This window comes from Oryctolagus cuniculus, chromosome 6 (assembly GCF_964237555.1).
Source record: "Oryctolagus cuniculus chromosome 6, mOryCun1.1, whole genome shotgun sequence".
NCBI lineage: Eukaryota > Metazoa > Chordata > Mammalia > Lagomorpha > Leporidae > Oryctolagus > Oryctolagus cuniculus.
The window spans coordinates 36,787,714-36,802,405 of record NC_091437.1 but is presented as its reverse complement, the minus strand read 5'-3'; the positions used below and the strand labels follow the sequence as shown (position 1 = coordinate 36,802,405).

The 14,692-nt window shown below is 57.2% G+C and overlaps 1 protein-coding gene and 2 non-coding genes across 3 annotated transcripts in view; 1 reads left to right on the top strand and 2 right to left on the bottom strand.

Annotated features, from left to right (window-relative positions):
* Window positions 1-1,779: 1,779 nt before the first annotated feature.
* IL17B (interleukin 17B) overlaps window positions 1,780-14,692 on the top strand; it is a 53,099-nt gene continuing 40,186 nt past the window's right edge. Inside the window, exon 1 of the mRNA XM_051843504.2 lies at window positions 1,780-2,018. Within this exon, the coding sequence (XP_051699464.1) occupies window positions 1,899-2,018 (120 nt within the window). The 5' untranslated portion in view covers window positions 1,780-1,898. The remainder of the gene's footprint in view (window positions 2,019-14,692) is intronic.
* Window positions 12,066-12,126, bottom strand: MIR145 (microRNA mir-145). Its single transcript, NR_162539.1, has one exon. It is a non-coding gene; the product is annotated as a microRNA mir-145 (primary transcript).
* Window positions 13,394-13,448, bottom strand: MIR143 (microRNA mir-143). The gene has a single exon (NR_162537.1). It is a non-coding gene; the product is annotated as a microRNA mir-143 (primary transcript).

Below are 14,692 nucleotides of genomic sequence, written 5' to 3'. Positions count from 1 at the left end.
ACTGGGGACCCCACGGATATGAAGAGCTGTTGAGAAATGATGGTGGTGGGCACTCACCTTAAGGGGACAGAGGGGCCACTCAAGGTTCCATCCCAGAAGCCTGACAGCTTGGGATGCAAAGATTGTGTTGTGGTCATTCACAGATCTGCAGCCCAGCCGCCTTCAGTGATGGAGGGGTGAGCAAGGGGCCTGGCTGCCCCCGAGGCAGAGGTGGCCACAGGCACAGGGTTGGGGGGAGCCCTGCTGCAGCTCCCCTTGAGGCAAGTACAGGGAGAGAGAGGCCCACAAGGGCTAGGCTGCAGTGGAAGGCCAGGAACAGCCAGCCTGGGGAGGGGCTGTGAAATCACAGACTACTGAGGCCTTATAGCTTATTAGGCCTGGGAGGTGGAGAAGCTTGGCTACGTTTTTTCTTTTTTAATTACTAAAAGTGTTTATTTGTGGGGCTGGTGCTGTGGTCCAACAGGTTAAGCTGCCGCCTGTAGTGCCAGCATCCCATACGGGCACTGGTTGGAGTCCCAGCTGCTCCACTTCTGATCCAGCTCCTGCTAATGGCCTGGGAGAGCAGCAGCAGATGATTCAAGTGCTTGGGTCTCCGCACCCATGTGGGAGCTCCTGGCCTCAGCCTGGCCCAGCCCTGACTGTTGCAGCCATTTGGAGAGTGAACCAGCAGATGAAAGATCAGTCTCTCGCTCCCTTTTTCTGCCTTTCACATAAGTAAATAAATATTTTAAAAAAAATACCATGGCACAAAAACTTAAAAATTTTTTTATGTATTTTCATTTTACTTGAAAGAGAGGTGAGAGAAAGAGAGTGATATCTTCCATCTTCTGATTCACTTCCCCAAAGCCCACAATAGCCAAGGCTTGACCTTGTCAAAGCCAGGAGCCTGGGACTCAATCTCTGTCTCCCAGGTGGGTGGCAGGGGCACGTGCACTTGAGCTGTCTCTCGGAATGTGCCTTGACAGGGAGCTGGACTGGAAGTGGAGGAGCTGGAACTTGAACCAGGCACTCTGATAGGGCATGAAGACGTCCCTTGCAGCTTGGTGTCATGGTCTAGCTGAAGGCCCTGCAGGGGAGCCCACGGCTCTCTCTGGGGCTGTAACCTCGCCTTGACTAACAGGGCCTTCTTTTGTCTTCGGTCCCCAGGAGCTTATCCTGCACTGCCAGCTGCTATCAGAAAGCAGCCCTGGGTGGCTCTGTTTGCAAGGGCAGAACCCAGACAAATCCTCCTGGGACTGAGGGGTGGGGGTGGGCTGCCTGGGGGCCCAGGACTGAGAGGATGCTAATGTGCCTCTGGCACTTGTGAAATCCACCCCCAACCCCCTACAGTGAGGCTGAAAATCTCCAGGCTTCACTCTGTGCAGGCTGCCAAGGTCACCGGCTCTATCCTGCTGGGTGGCTAAGGCTGCGCTCTCTGCTGCCCTCTTCTGGGTACTTGCTGCCTCGCAGATGCAGAAGGAAGCTGAGCCCAGCAGCCATCCGTGAGCAGCTAGCTCCATCTTTATGCCCACCCAGGGCTGCAGGCCGGCCGGGCGTGGCTGCTGCCGGGGTGAGGCACTGGGATTCACTGCCTCCTCGATGCTTGTTGCTGGTCTGACACTTGGTAGATGACCCACGGAGGGGAAGTGAATGTGTGGTTCGGGTCATAATCAGAGGGGAACGAGAACCCTAGGAGAGGGAGCCCTGAGCTTGTGGGACAGGCAGGACTGGGGATCCCCGGAGCTTGCTCTGTATCCATGCACTATCCTGGCCTTTCTTGCTGATCATCAGCAGACTTTCCCAGCGACTGGGCCCCACAGCAGGGCAGCGGGACCAGGCTGGGAAGACAGGCAGCTAGGGGCCTGCCTCAGCTCACAGCCCTGCCCGATTGTGCTGAGCTGGGCACGCCTGGGCGGAAGATGACACAGCTACAGACACACCCGGGATCCCGGGTGGTGGGCGCCCCGGACGCCTGCTCACCACCTCCCGCTTCTGCCCTGCTGCGTCATCCCCCTGCCTGCTCCCCTGCTCCGAGAGAGGTGAGGATATGGAGGTCCAGGGGGGTTGGGACTGTGTCCACATGAGTCCTGCTCATTCTCTCCAGTTCCATGGAGGCTGCTCTGTGCCTCTCAGGAGGACAGGGCTCCCACATGGCCACAGCTTGTCCCCTCTCCTCTAGCCACTCAGTGCAGAAGGAGGGACATGGAGAAGCAGGAAGTACACGCTAGAGTCAGGCCAGGGTCCTCCCCAGCTACCCCCTTCTCTAGCACTGAGACCCTCCCCTCCCCCTCCCTGGAGTGGCCTCACCCAGGCTCCCTTCAACCCCTGTTTGAGTTAAGATGTTCCCCTCTCTGGCCCTGGCCCCAGGGGTGGTTCTGGAGCAGGTAGGTGGCAGGTACCATGGTCCCAATTCCAGTTGAGGTGACCTGGCCAGCCACCCGATAACTCTGAGGCCTTCCATGATCCCCAGGCCAGCAGCAGAAGGCCCACGTGGCTTAGTGTGGCATTCAGGGCCTTGGGCCATTCAGCCCTGGTGCCCTCCCAGCTCTGTTCTCCCGCTCGGAGGCCCACAGGGGTGTTTAGTCCTCTGGAAGGTCTCCCTAGTGGCTTGTAGCCATGTGAGAGTGGGGCCTTTGTCCATATTGCACCCCCAGGGTTTTCCCTGGCCTGACACATACATTGGGCGGGGGTGGGGGACATAGTCACTGAAAGGAACTGAACTAAGTTGTTGTTTTGTTTTATTTTATTTTATTTATTTTTTTAAAGAAGTTATATTTACTACTTTATTTGAAAGGCAGAGTGAGGAGGGGGGAAGAGAGAGAGAGAGAGAGAGAGAGAGACAGACCTTCTATTAACTAATTTACTCCCCAAATGGCTGCATCTACCAGGGTTGGGACAGGCTGAAGCCTGGAGCCTGGAACTCCATCCAGGTAGCCTGTGTGGGTGACAGAAACCCCAACACTTGGGCCATCTTCTCTGCCTCCCAGGTGCATTAGCAGGGAGCTGGGTTGGAAGTGGAGCAGTGAGGACTTGAACTGGTGCTCTAAGATGGGAAAGCAGCTTAAGCCACCGTGTCATAGTGCTTACCTTGGAAATGGACTGGTTTGATCAAACCCATTTCCTCCCGTAACAACAGGAAGTGTTCATTCACATGTATGCTGGCCAGGCACTGTGCCAAATGCACCCCAAGGTTGCCTTGCAGTCAGGAGTGCTCTGGAGGGGAGGGGATGCTGCCATAAGGCCCATTTTCTTTTTTTTTCTTTTATTTATTTATTTATTTATTTATTTGACAGGCAGAGTGGACAGTGAGAGAGAGAGACAGAGAGAAAGGTCTTCCTTTTGCCGTTAGTTCACCCTCCAATGGCCGCCGCAGCTGGCGCACCGCGCTGATCCGATGGCAGGAGCCAGGTACTTCTCCTGGTCTTCCATGGGGTGCAGGGCCCAAGGACTTGGGCCATCCTCCACTGCACTCCCGGGCCACAGCAGAGAGCTGGCCTGGAAGAGGGGCAACCGGGACAGAATCTGGTGCCCCGACCGGGACTAGAACCCGAGATGCCGGCGCCGCAAGGCGGAGGATTAGCCTAGTGAGCCGCAGCGCCGGCCAGGCCCATTTCCTAGATGCAGGAGCTGAGACCCTTGTTCCAAGTCATACCCAGGCTTGCAGCCAAGCCCAGACGATGAGGTTTGCCCCCTCAGCTCTGCCTTGGGTGCCTGCTAGGTGTCTGCCTGCTTTCCTGGCTCTCTCTTTCCCCCGCCCTCCAGCGTCTGGGCCCCAAGCCCTTTCTGTTCTGTTCCCAGTCAGACTGAGCCCCAGGGTGGGGCAGCGCGGGGCGGGTCTCCGGCAAGCATCAGGTCCCTGCCTGTGACCGAACGTGCCAGGGCAGCTGCAGGATGGGCTCTGTCGAGAACGGGCATACACCTGCTCTTTCACGTGGCTACACAGGTTTCAACGGGTTGATTTTAGGGCCTCAACTTAAGTTCCTGAAATGAGTTTGAACTGATACAGAATTGGGAGACTTGGCCTGGGAATTGGGGGCCCCAGGTGCCATTGTAGCTATGGGACCTTGGGCAGAGGAGCTCAGCTTGCCAGGTCTGTACAATGGGCATCGGTACATCTACCTCACGGTGCTACTGGGAGGAATCAACATGAGCTGTCATCTACCCAGCCACGAACGGAGGGTGAGGGGTTATTATGGGGTTGGCAGTGGCCTAGTCCAGAGGCTGGGAGGGGTCCCCGCACAGGTCTTTCTGGTTAGGGTGTATGCAAGGTGGGTGGAGTGGGAGAGGTACAAAGGGAGCCCTCCAGGTAGGTGGGGCCCCTGGGAGCTGCTGAGTCACTCACTCTTCTTCTCTTTGTAAAAGGTGTCTTAATTACTTTTTTCTGCTTGCAAAAGCAGTACGGGCTTGCCGTATAAAGTTCCAACAACCCTGAGAGGCCGGGGTAGAGGACAGCTTCCCACGTGGTGCTCGTGACCTACGGGCCGGTGTTCTTGCAGGCTTCCTCGTGAAGTGTGCGTGTAATTTACTCATCAGAGGCAGGAGGAACTGGTGGCGGATGCGCCCTTCCACCACGCCTCTCTGGACCCTCTGCTGTTGGCGGCTTTGAACTCTTCCTATGCGGTTTCATCTACGAGTGGGCAGTGCCGCTGAGGCAGGTGGTAACCGTGACAGACACGGAGGCCAGCTCTGCCCAGGTCCCAGTCCTGGTCCCAGTCCCAGTGATCACTAGCTGAGCAGCTGTGGGTGGCTTCCTCCACCTTTCTGAGTCTGCTTTCTGCCTCTGGAGAGGTGTGAATCACGACTCATGACACCTTCTTCAAAGCCTGCTTGTGAGAATTCCGGGACTTGAGGTTCCCGCAGCCAGGAGCAGCTGTGAGCGAAGAGGAAGAGCCTCCGTCTGCCTGCCCCCTCCCCCGCCCGGAGGGCTCCCGCTGCTGTGCACCCATCCTGTTTGCTTGGCAGGCAGAATTACTTGGAGAGATTACTCAGAGGGATGCTGACATTTGCATTGGAGATGAGGAGTCTTGCATTTAGATTCAGAGTTGGTTGCACAAGTGTAGGCTGGGAGAAGCCCCGATTTCCCCGGGGCTGAATCACAGCCTCCCCCAGCCACTGGCTGCAGCCCTGGCTGGGTGAGCGGGGGGCTGAGCCAGGCAACAGGGGAGGAACGCTAAGTGGCCTCACCCTTCCTTCCCTTCCAGCTGCATGCGCGGTGGTGTCTACCCTGAAATGTCTGTGACGTCTTCCTCCCAAGCTCCACTTTCCTTCTCCCCAGCCCCGCGTGGCCCTCCCATGTCCCCAGCCCCAGGTAAGGCACCAGATCTGCCATGTGCTGACGCCAGAGCCAGGCACGGGAGGGGCCGCCGCTGCCTGCTCCTGCGGCAGAGCCCCTTCCGGCCAGGCTCTCGGTGCCCCGCAGCTAGAGCACATGCTGACAGTGGATGCTGACTGCTTGAGAGGCAGTGTAATGGGTTGAACGGTGGCCTCCCCAAGGATAGGTCCACGTGCTGGGTCCTGGAATCTTATTTGGAATGAGGTTCTCTGCAGACATCATCTTGAGAGGGAGGGATTGTCTTTGATGGCTTGGGCGGGCTCTTAATTCTATGACAAGGGCCCTCATAAGAGACACAGATGCAGAGATCTGATTTGGAGAGGAGGAGGCAAGGTGGCCCTAGCGGCAGAGGCTGGAGTGGCGCAGCCCCTGGTCGAGGAAGGTGTGGAATCACCCAGGCCCACGAGGCCAAGGGCAGAGGCACCCCTAGAGGCTGCGGGGCACTTGGCCCTGCTGATGCCACCCTGGGACAGATTCCTGCTGTTTTAAGCCACCCTGTTTGCCATGGTTCGTGTGGTAGGCACAAGTAATACACAAATGTTAAAAATGTCAAAACTGGAGTGTGCGTTTGGCACAGAAGTTAAGACCCTCCTGCCTCCCGCGGTGGGTGCCTGGTTGGAGTCCTGGCTCTGCTCCTGATCTCAGCTTCCTGTTGATGCGCACCCTGGGAGGCAGCAGGAGCTGGCTCAGGTACTTGGTTCGCCGCTGCTCACATGGGAGACTTGGATGGAGTTGCAGACTCCTGGCTTCAGCCAGCCCCAGCCCTGGCTCTTGTGGTCATTTGGGGGAGTGAACCAGCAGATGGAAGACCTCTGACTATCTCTGTCCTTATTTGCTTTTTAAATAAAATGAAAATAACTAAGAGTTACAGCAAAAAAAAATCAAAGCAATATAGAGGCACATTCCTATTTTTAAAATGTCAAAATGATGTAAAATGTATATGCTGAGAATGCTGTTTTTATAGGCAACCACTTGTATTAGGTTCTTTTTCAGTTTTCCGATAGATGCAAAAAATAAAGGACACCTTTTGCTTTCTTGCCTGTCCTGTTGGAGTTATCTTTTTTTTTTTTTTTAATTTAATTTGACAGGTAGAGTTAGACAGCGAGAGAGACAGAGAGAAAGGTCTTCCTTCCGTTGGTTCACCCCCCCAAATGGCTGCCACTGCCGGAGCTATGCTGATCCGAAGCCAGGAGCCAGGTGCTTCCTCTTGGTCTCCCATGCAGGTGCAGGGCCCAAGCACTTGGGCCATCCTCCACTGCCCTCCCAGGCCACAACAGAGAGCTGGACTGGAAGAGCAGCAACCGGGACTAGAACCCGGCACCCACATGGGATGCCGGCGCCGCAGGTGGAGATTAACCAAGTGAGCCACAGCGCCAGCCCCTGGAGTTATCTTTTTTTATATTTATTTATTTGAAAGTCATAGTTACAGAGAGAGGGGAGAGAGAGAGAAAGAGAGTTCTTCCATCCTCTTGTTTACTCCCAGATGGCCACAACAGCCAGGGCTGGGCCAGGCTGAAGCCAGGAGCCAGGAGCTTCATCCAGGTATCGTACGTGGTTGGCAGGGGCTCATTTTTTTGCTACTTTTCCAGATGTATTAGCAGGGAGTTGGATGGGAAGTGGAGCCACTGGGACTTGAACTGATGCTCATATGGGATGCCGGCATCACAAGTGATGGTTGAACCTGCTGCGCCACAATGCCAGTCCCAGGAATGATAATCTTTCAAGTGTCCCTCTGACTGTGTCCCTTGCTGCCCTCAGAGGAGATCCAAACTCCCAAGTGACCCACATGGCCCCACTGCCCCTGACCCTGTGCCTCTCTTACCCTGTCCCATAGCCCCTTCCACTGCAGGCTTTAGCCCACTGACCTACATGAAGATTGCTGACTCCTTCTGCGTGGGTCTGTGTGCTGTCCTCACCGTGCCTGGACCCCTGGACCCTTCAGTCCCCACTGTCTTCGGTTCTCTGGTTGAATGTCGCTTCCCCTGGGAAGCCCTCCCTGACTTCCCAGTTTATTCCTGCCACTTGTTACGGTGCCTGCTCACAGTGTGTAAAGTTCTGCATTCCACTGAGTGCATCCCAAAGTCAAACTGACCCAAACACATTGGCCCCTTTGTGTCTGCCTGTGCCAGACTGTCTGTTTTTGGAGCTGGGGTCTGTTAGGTTCAGCCCTCCCTCCTGGGTACCCAGCAGCCCTTCTGTAAACACTTTCTCTGTAGAAATGTGACACACACAGAAGAGTACCCAGGGCCCAGGGAGTCCTCTAAAGTGGTAGCAGTGTGGTGCGTCATTGTCAGTGCTGATGGCTGACAGCTTGTAGTGGATTCTCAGGGGGCTCCTCCCCAAAGATGCAAAGGAGTCTCAGGATCAGGGCTTGATGGTGCAGGGCCTAAACTCGGTCTCCGATGTCCACAGCAGGCCTTGGAACAGCAGAGCCAGGGAGGGCAGTGCACGGCCTGAGAGCCTCTGCCGGCTGCCCCTGCACAGCAAGCAGCTGGTCTCTGGACAACAAGAGGAAAGGACCAGAGGAACAAGAGGAAGGGACAGGGAAAGGGACTCCTACCAGCCACAGCTGACCGGGACTGGCTGGTGAGGTGGTGAGGCTCCTGTCACTGGAGGCATGCAAGCAGATGAGCATGACCTCTGTAGGAATCGTGTGGGGACCTGCCAGGTTCTTTTCAGAGGAGCAGGTGGCCTTGCCTGCCCCTGCTACACGACAGAGGCTGTTGGCGTGCAATGCAAGGACCAGTGGACATGGGTCCCTTCTTCTGGCCACCGCCCTTTTGTGGCAATGGCCTTGGCTTGCATGGGCTGTCCCGAGGCCTCCAGGCCAGTGGAGATGTCTAACCCCACACGGGCCTGCTGCCCTCCTCCTGGCCTGTCTCTGGTTAAGGTTGGTAGCTCTGTGTTCAAGGCCTTTGTCTGAGACCCTTCCACCTCCTGGGGGTGGCCCGATGGGCAACCTTAGGGTACCCCGAGAGGGGTAGAGAGAAAGAGAGAGAGAGGGAGAGAAAGAGAGAGAGAGGGAGAGAGAGAAAGGGATGGAGAGGGAGGCAGCTCTTTGGAGGCCCAGGGACTTTTCTCCCTGGAGGATAAACAAGCCAACTCTATCACGCTAGGCGCCAACTCCTGCCAGGCACAGAGGGGCTGCTGCTTCCGAGAGCAACAGCATCTTGGGATCCTTGAGCTGATCCTGGTGGGTGAGGTCTCCCAGGGCCTCCTTCCCAGGCCCAGGCAGCTGGGAGCTCTCCTAGGAGCTGGAGAAACCAGGCTGTGCCCTGTCCTCGCCAAGCAGCCATGGGAGGGACCGTGTCTGGGCACGGGGCTGGCACTGGACTCTCCTAGGTTTGCCTTGTGATGGGGCTGCTTACCAGCTGCAGACCCTGGGCATGTTCCTGATGCAATGAACCTGGGCTGTGTCTCTTAACTGGCAGGTGGGTGTTGTGACTCAGATCATCTGTGTAAGATTGTTGAGCCCAGCAAAGTGTAGGTACTATTATTATGATAGTTATTTTAATTTGAGAGGGAGAGAGAGAAAATGAGTGAGCTCCCATCTGCTGGTTCCCTCCCCAAATGCCTGCAATGACCAGGCACCCTGGGCCGAAACTGGGAGCCAGGAACCTGATCCAGTTCTCCCAGTGAACGACAGGAACTCAGTCACTTGAGCCCTTAGCAGGAAGCTGGAATTGGGAGTGGAGCTGGACTGGAACCCAGTCACTCCAATATGGGATGCAGGTGTCCCAAGGGGTGGCTTAACCGCCAAGCTGCACATATGCCCTATTATTATTTGAATAATAAGTATAATTTGACATCTCTTGGTCTCTGTAAAAGCACAATGACAACATGTGTCTCATAGCAGGGATCACATGTGGTCATGGGACAGAAAGTGCGTTTTGAAATGCAGAATCCTCCCAAATATGGTAGAAAGGTGTTGCAGGTTGCACGGATAGTAAGTCCTTGGAGGCAGGGAAGTCTGTCCTTCTGGAGTAAGCCACAAGAGGGCACCCCCGGCCCTTGCTTTCATCTTGCCCCTTCCTGTCCCCTCCTACAGGGACCTGGCCCAGGGCTCCCGGAAGTCCGTGAAGGAGGTATAGAGCCGCCTACTGGGGAGAGCGTGGGTCTCGGGCACTGCCTGGAGGATGCACCGCTGGGCCTGTCCCTGGGGGCTGGCTGCGCTCTCTGCAAGGCAGAGGCCGTGGCGTGGCATTCTGGTGTGTGTTTGAAGCTGTTGCCGCTCAGAGGGCCTCGTGGGGAAACGGGCTGTGCTCTGGGTTTCTGCACGTGGCATGCATCACCGCACAGTGTGGGCGCTTGGGGTGTCGTCGTGCTGTCGCCCAGCCCCAGGTCCACAGAGGTGCAAGCAGGGCTGAGGTGGCTGCTTCTGGGGTTCACTGTTCCTCCTGTCCACCCCCATGGCACTCTGTGAGCTCCACCTGCCAGCCGGCAGTAAGTCCCCAGTGTGCAGTGGCAAGGACAGGGACTGTGAGCTTGGAGAAGTCCCTGTGTCAGGAAACCAGGGCATGTGGGCCTCGGCCTGTGCCCGTGGCTGCCTGGTAGCCGCAGGCTGGGTCTTCTCACTCTTCCCCGCACCCACCTGGAAACTCAGACTCCTGGGCAGGTAGGCGCCTTCCACTCGGCCTGGGCTAGGGGTAAAGCAGAGGGGCTGGGAGGCCCTTGCGCCTGGAAACCATCACATAAAAGCTTGGTTTCCCCCAGAAATGTGGCAGACTTTGGCGGATCACGCCAGGGCAGGATAACTGCTTGAAATGTCCTTTTGTGAGGTGGGCATTCAGCCTCGTGGTTAAGGTACTGGTTAGGATGCCCGTGTCCCGTGTCAGAGTGCTTGGGTTCGAGTCCTGGCTCTTGTTCCTGATTCTAGCTTCCAGCTGATGCAAACCCTAGCAGGAAGCCGTGATGGCTCAAGTAGTTGGGTCCTTGCTACCCTGTGTGGAGGACCTGGACTGAATTCCTGGGCTCTCTGCCGCGGCCCTGGTCATTGTGGGCATTTGGGGGAGTGGCCCAGTGAACGGGAGCTTTGTCTGTGTCTCTGCCTCTAGAGTAAAAATAAATTAAAATACATTTTTAAAAAGTGCCTCTGTGCCGGCCGTGATGCCTGTTCCTGCAGGCCCTGGCTGAGGCCCAGAGGTCACCGTGGAGCCAAGCTCCCATGAGAGGTGCAGACTGGCCTCTGTTTTCAGACTCTGTCTTTCCCACTTGACCTGCTCGGCACACCTTTGGGACAGGAGAGGGGTCGCCACCCGGCGGCCCTTATTGAGCCTCAAGGGACCCTGTCCCTCCTTCACCCCTCCGCCTCCCGGATGTGGGTCCTGGGAAGCGTCTGGCCACACAGCGCCTCCTTAGCTGGGGCTGTCAGGTTCGTCCCCTGCTGCCCCCTCCCCTCCTCCCGCATGTCCCCAGGAAGAAGCAGGACACAGGCGAGGGCCCAGCGCTTTATTACATCGATGGGACACAGGAGACGGCTCAGGTTCCACCCTAGCCTTGCTTTTCCCTGTGCCCCGGGGGCACTGCTGGGAAGGACCCCACTGGCCTGGACTGGATCCCAGTTTGCCACTGTGCAGCTGTGATGGCAGAACCCACTTCACCGGCTGGTGTGAAGGCGGAGTGAACCAACGCCCGTGACAGTGTGCAGCACGGTGGGTGCCTGGCGAATCGTACGTGGAAGCTGTGCACAGCACATTCCATTTGTCGTGCTCAGGCCCGGCCCTGTGTGTGAGCAGAAGGGCCTCATTTCCTGGGTGTCTTCGGTATGGCCTGTTAGGATCACAGCCTGGGCCACTTGTGGGTGTCATCGGGTCCCTGGGAATGTGGACATGGCACCCTTAGAGCAAGGGCACTGGGAAGGGAGTGGTGGAACTTCTAGTCTTTGTCAGCATTCCCTGCATGTCGTCGAGGGGCAGTCTGCTTTTGTGGAGTTTCGTAGTTTCTGCTTTTGCCTAAGACACTGCCATAGACCAGTGTCCTTGGAGTTCATCGTGGCTCTGCCTGTTGCTGTCTGGGTGATTTCGGGCCTGGTCTCTTCACCTCTGAGGCTCACCAGTCCCTGTGAGCTTAGCAGGGCTTGGAGGATGAGCCAGACGGTGGCAGCCCTGCTGGTAAGGAGATGGCAGACATGCTGGGTGCTGGCGCTGGTTCAAAAATGACTAGACCATGGAATCTTGGTGTGTGTGTGTGCCTGTGTGCATGAGTGTGCATGTGTGTAGACATGTGTCTGTGTGAGTGCATGCCTGCACGTACACACACACAGCCAGCCTCGGCTGTGCTCCGCTCGGGGTGCGAGGTCGTTGTGGCAGCCATCTTGGCTGGAGAGCAGGCAGAGGCAGGGCAGGGAGCCTCTGTACTTTCTGTGCCCCGCCCTGGTGAGCACTGTGCACGTTCGTGTGGCTGGGTCTTCAGTTGAACTGACACTGGCGGTTCGCGCTCACCTCTGGGATTTTTAGAGTTTAGTTGACCCGTGTCTTTCAGGAATGTGGACTGCACTCCTCGAGGCCTGGAAGCATGTGCCGGGAGGGGTCCTGGCTCCCCGGGGCCGGCCATGCTCAGGGACGCTGGACGCGCCTCCCACAGCCAGCCTCTCAGGGAGGTTATGGAACGGACACAATGCGGAGAAAAGCAGCGTAAAGGTCACGGGCACAGCTCGGAAGCTCTTACCTCGGGTGCACGGCCGTCTCCTTCCCCTGCGTCCAGGCTGAGCCGAGGCCCCCCGGCAACGCTGGGCCAGCTGTGAAACCATGACCTCAAGAACAGTATTTCCAGGAATCCCCATCTTAGCATCTAAGGGATTCCTGGGAAAACTGGACCCCGAGGACAAGGTGGGCAAGCGTGGCCGTGGACCCCCAGGCCCACGTGTCCCCAGGGCCCAGCTGGAGTCTTCTTCCAGCAGCGCGGGTGCCACATCTCACAGGCTGCGGCGCCTCGCTCCGGAGGAGCAGTGACGGGAACCTCAGATGCCCTGGAAAGTACCTCCCCAGTAGTCAAAGGCCAGACGTGGTGATGCTGTCTGCGCCGGGGCCATCTGGCACTCCAGCCCCCGGCCCCTGTCTCCTACGACTGCCCTGGGTCACGTGTGTTCCCTGGGTCTCCAGCCAGCGGGATGGCGGGAAGCCAGCTGGGCAGATCCAGTTCCCAGGGTCTGGCTGGCAAGTTCCCCGCTGGTGATCTCAAGCACGTCACTTAACCTTGGAGCCTTGGTGTTCCTTAGCTGTGAAATGGGAGAGTGTGGGCCCTCCTGGACAGGTGAGATAGATAAGAGATGGAGGGGGGAGCAGGAAGGGCATTCATAGGACTAATGGCAACCATCTGGGTTTGTCTTTGAAATAAAGGCAGGACCAGAGGAGGACTTCTTATTTCTCCCTCCTTCTCTCTGTCCCAGGAGGCACAGAGGTTAGGGTACGATATGTCCCCCTGGGTAAGGCACTTAACTGAGCCCCAGTTTCATCATCTGGAAAATGGGCCAATTACACTGGCTGCCTCCCAAGCTTGTGGGGCTTTAGGTAGAACCGAGCTGAGCTCAGTCAGCCTCCTCTGCTGTCTGTCGCTTGTTATGATGCCTCCGGGATGGAGCAGATATTTGTGAGGCCTGGACGGACGCAGGCAACAGCCAGAGCCACGGCTGGCAGCTCAGAGTCTGGACACTGTGACTCGAAGCCCAGCGCTTTTTTGTTTTGGGAGCCGAAAGGATTTTTAGGAATCGTGAGAATCACAAATGCTGAGTGGATCTCAGCGGTGACTCACTCAGCGTGGCTGCCCAGGACTCAGTGTTGAGAAGGATTCTGAAGCTGTATCTGAAAGTTTCAAGAATGCACGCAGTGGCAGCAGTGTTTGCCACAGGCTCAGGGGCCGGGGGTGGGCATGGTGCTGACCAGAGGACAATGGGGCACACAGGGGAGTCAGCACTCGCCTGGAGTGACCAAGCAGGTGGCGGCGTGCAGAGACCTTGGGCCCAGCACCGCGAGTGGTGGGCAGTGCAGAGCCTGGAAGCTCCGCCGTGCGTCCTTCCTGGTCCCCACCCCGAGTCCCACAACTCACCGCTCAGGTCGCTGGCTGGAGAACAACTTCTCCCTTCCCGAGCTACAGTGCTTCATCTCAGACTCCCAACTGACCAGAGATGCAGCACTGCACCTCAGGCTGGGAGACACGGCCCCGCTGCTCCACTGCTCCTTGTGGGCCGCTGCGGTGGGCTCAGCCCTGCGCGGGAGAAGGGGTTTCAGAGGGCACCCCGGCTTCTTCTCCGGCTCTGCCCAGGAGCTTCTTCTCCTGTCCTGGGACTGTCACCTGAGCTCTCTGGGCCCAAACCTCCACCTCCCTTTCCACTGCATCCCCTACAGATTTGGAAAGATAGAATCACACATTTAAGGTGCTCCATTAACTGGTTTTCCATACATCCATGAGGTTGTGCAAGCCTCGGCAGTCAGTGTCAGAGTATTTCCTCCTGCCTTGTCCTGGGCCTGGGCAGGCGCTGTCTGTCTCTAGATCTGTCTGATCCGACCCTGATGGCACAGTCACTTGTGCTTACGCCCTGCAGGCAGAGAGGGACTTGACTTTATGTATCGATGAACAGCTGCCTCCACCATGTCTCTCTGTTTCTCACTCCTCCCCTTTTCCCTCTCAACCTTCTAGAGTGATTTTTAAAAAAAATTTTTTTGAGAGGCAGAAAGATGTAGCCAGAGATAGAGAGCTTGCCACAACCCGGTCTGGGTCAAGGCCAAAGCTGGGAGCTCCAGGTCTCCCATGTGGGTGGCAGGGACCCAACTGCTTGAGCCATCCGTGGCTGCCTCCCAGTGTGCACGTTAGCAGCGAGGTGGAGGCAGGAGCTAAAGCCAGGAATTCACCCCAGCTGCTGTGATATGGGATGCGGGCAGCTCAGTTGCAAGGCTGGATGCCTGCCCCTAGGGTGAGCCTTCCCAGACTCACAATCCCAGAAGGGCTCTGATGGCCCTCACCAAGGCCTGCCGATTGTGCCTCTGGCCCCAGTGGCCACGCCCCTGCTCTGGCTGCACCCACCCCCAGAGACACCCTTCCGTCACTCTGGGAGCCCTGTGCTCACCCACCCGGATCCACAGGTGCTGTGCTGCTGCCCTGGCAGCGAAGGCCTCCCCCGGCAGTTCAGTGTTCCCCACTCCCTGCTCACTCGTACTCATCCCGTGCCCTCTTTGGAACCCTTGACCACCCCCGAAAGGTAACTGTCACTGATGACCGCTGCACTTGTGGACCGCATGGCCCACCTGTGAGGGAGGGGACCCTGCCAAGTGCACGCATCTCAGAGCTCAGGGCCCGGCAGGCGGATGCTGAGCGGTCGAGTGGACTCGGTCTCTTCTCACCAGTACAGGATTGTTCACGGCTGGGTCTGGCCTGGTTGGATCTCCA